The sequence below is a fragment of the Hipposideros armiger genome, unplaced genomic scaffold (genome assembly GCF_001890085.2).
Source record: "Hipposideros armiger isolate ML-2016 unplaced genomic scaffold, ASM189008v1 scaffold_6294, whole genome shotgun sequence".
Lineage (NCBI taxonomy): Eukaryota > Metazoa > Chordata > Mammalia > Chiroptera > Hipposideridae > Hipposideros > Hipposideros armiger.
The window spans coordinates 1-1,153 of NW_017737298.1; the positions used below are offsets into that span (position 1 = coordinate 1).

Genomic DNA, 1,153 nt, shown 5'->3' on the forward strand with positions numbered 1-1,153 from the left:
TGGCTGAAAGCCTGTGGACTTCCAAACCACCACCTCTCTTCCATGAAGGAGCACCTTATCCTCCCCCTTTGTTTATCAGGGACACATATAACCAATCAATACCTCAGCCGCCTCCTCGGAAAATTAAGCGACCCAAACGAAAAATGTACAGGGAAGAACCTACTTCAATAATGAATGCTATTAAACTACGATCCAGGCAAGTCCTATGTGACAAATGTAAAAACAGTGTTGTTGCTGAAAAAAAGGAAATTAGGAAAGGTAGTAGTGCAAGTGACTCTTTTAAGTATGAAGATAAAAAACGGAGAAATGAAAGTGTAACTACTGTGAACAAGAAACTGAAAACTGAGCATAAAGTGGATGGGAAAAACCAAAATGAAAGCCAGAAAAGAAATGCTGTGGTTAAGGTCTCAAATATTGCTCACAGCAGAGGCAGAGTAGTCAAAGTTGCTGCTCAGGCAAATACATCAAAAGCTCAGCTAAGTACGAAGAAAGTGCTCCAGAGTAAGAACATGGATCATGCAAAAGCTCGGGAAGTGTTGAAAATTGCCAAAGAAAAGGCACAAAAGAAGCAAAGTGAAACCTCTACGTCCAAAAATGCACATTCGAAAGTCCATTTTACACGTCGCTATCAGAATCCTAGCTCAGGTTCCCTTCCACCCCGGGTTCGTTTAAAACCACAAAGGTACAGGAATGAAGAAAATGACTCTTCTCTGAAGACAGGACTTGAGAAAATTCGGAGTGGCAAGATGGCACCCAAGCCCCAGTCTCGTTGCACCTCTACCCGCGCAGCAGGTGAGGCCCCTTCCGAAAATCAGGGTCCCTCAGCAGGTCCTGAAGAGGCCAGCAGTGAGGTTCAGGACACAGATGGAGTGCTTGTGCCTGGTGAGCAGGATGAACCACAGACACTGGGCAAAAAGGGCAGCAGAAGCACTATCTCTGTTTACATGACCCTAAATCAAAAGACATCGGACTCGTCCAGTGCTTCAGTGTGTAGCATTGATAGCTCAGATGACCTGAAGTCCTCTAACTCTGAGTGTAGTTCTTCTGAAAGCTTTGATTTTCCTCCAGGCAGTATGCATGCACCTTCCACCTCCTCCACACCCTCCTCTTCAAAGGAAGAGAAAAAGCTCACTAATTCTTTGAAAATGAAAGT

At 44.5% G+C, this 1,153-nt stretch overlaps 1 protein-coding gene across 1 annotated transcript; it reads left to right on the forward strand.

The window, feature by feature from the left end:
• Positions 1–6: 6 nt before the first annotated feature.
• LOC109378887 (PWWP domain-containing protein 2A) lies at positions 7–1,148 on the forward strand (the record flags this gene model as incomplete). The annotated part of the gene is made up of 1 exon (XM_019635143.1): positions 7–1,148. A coding segment is annotated over exon 1 (1,005 nt), but the record flags the coding sequence as incomplete, so codon positions are not given.
• Positions 1,149–1,153: the final 5 nt, after the last annotated feature.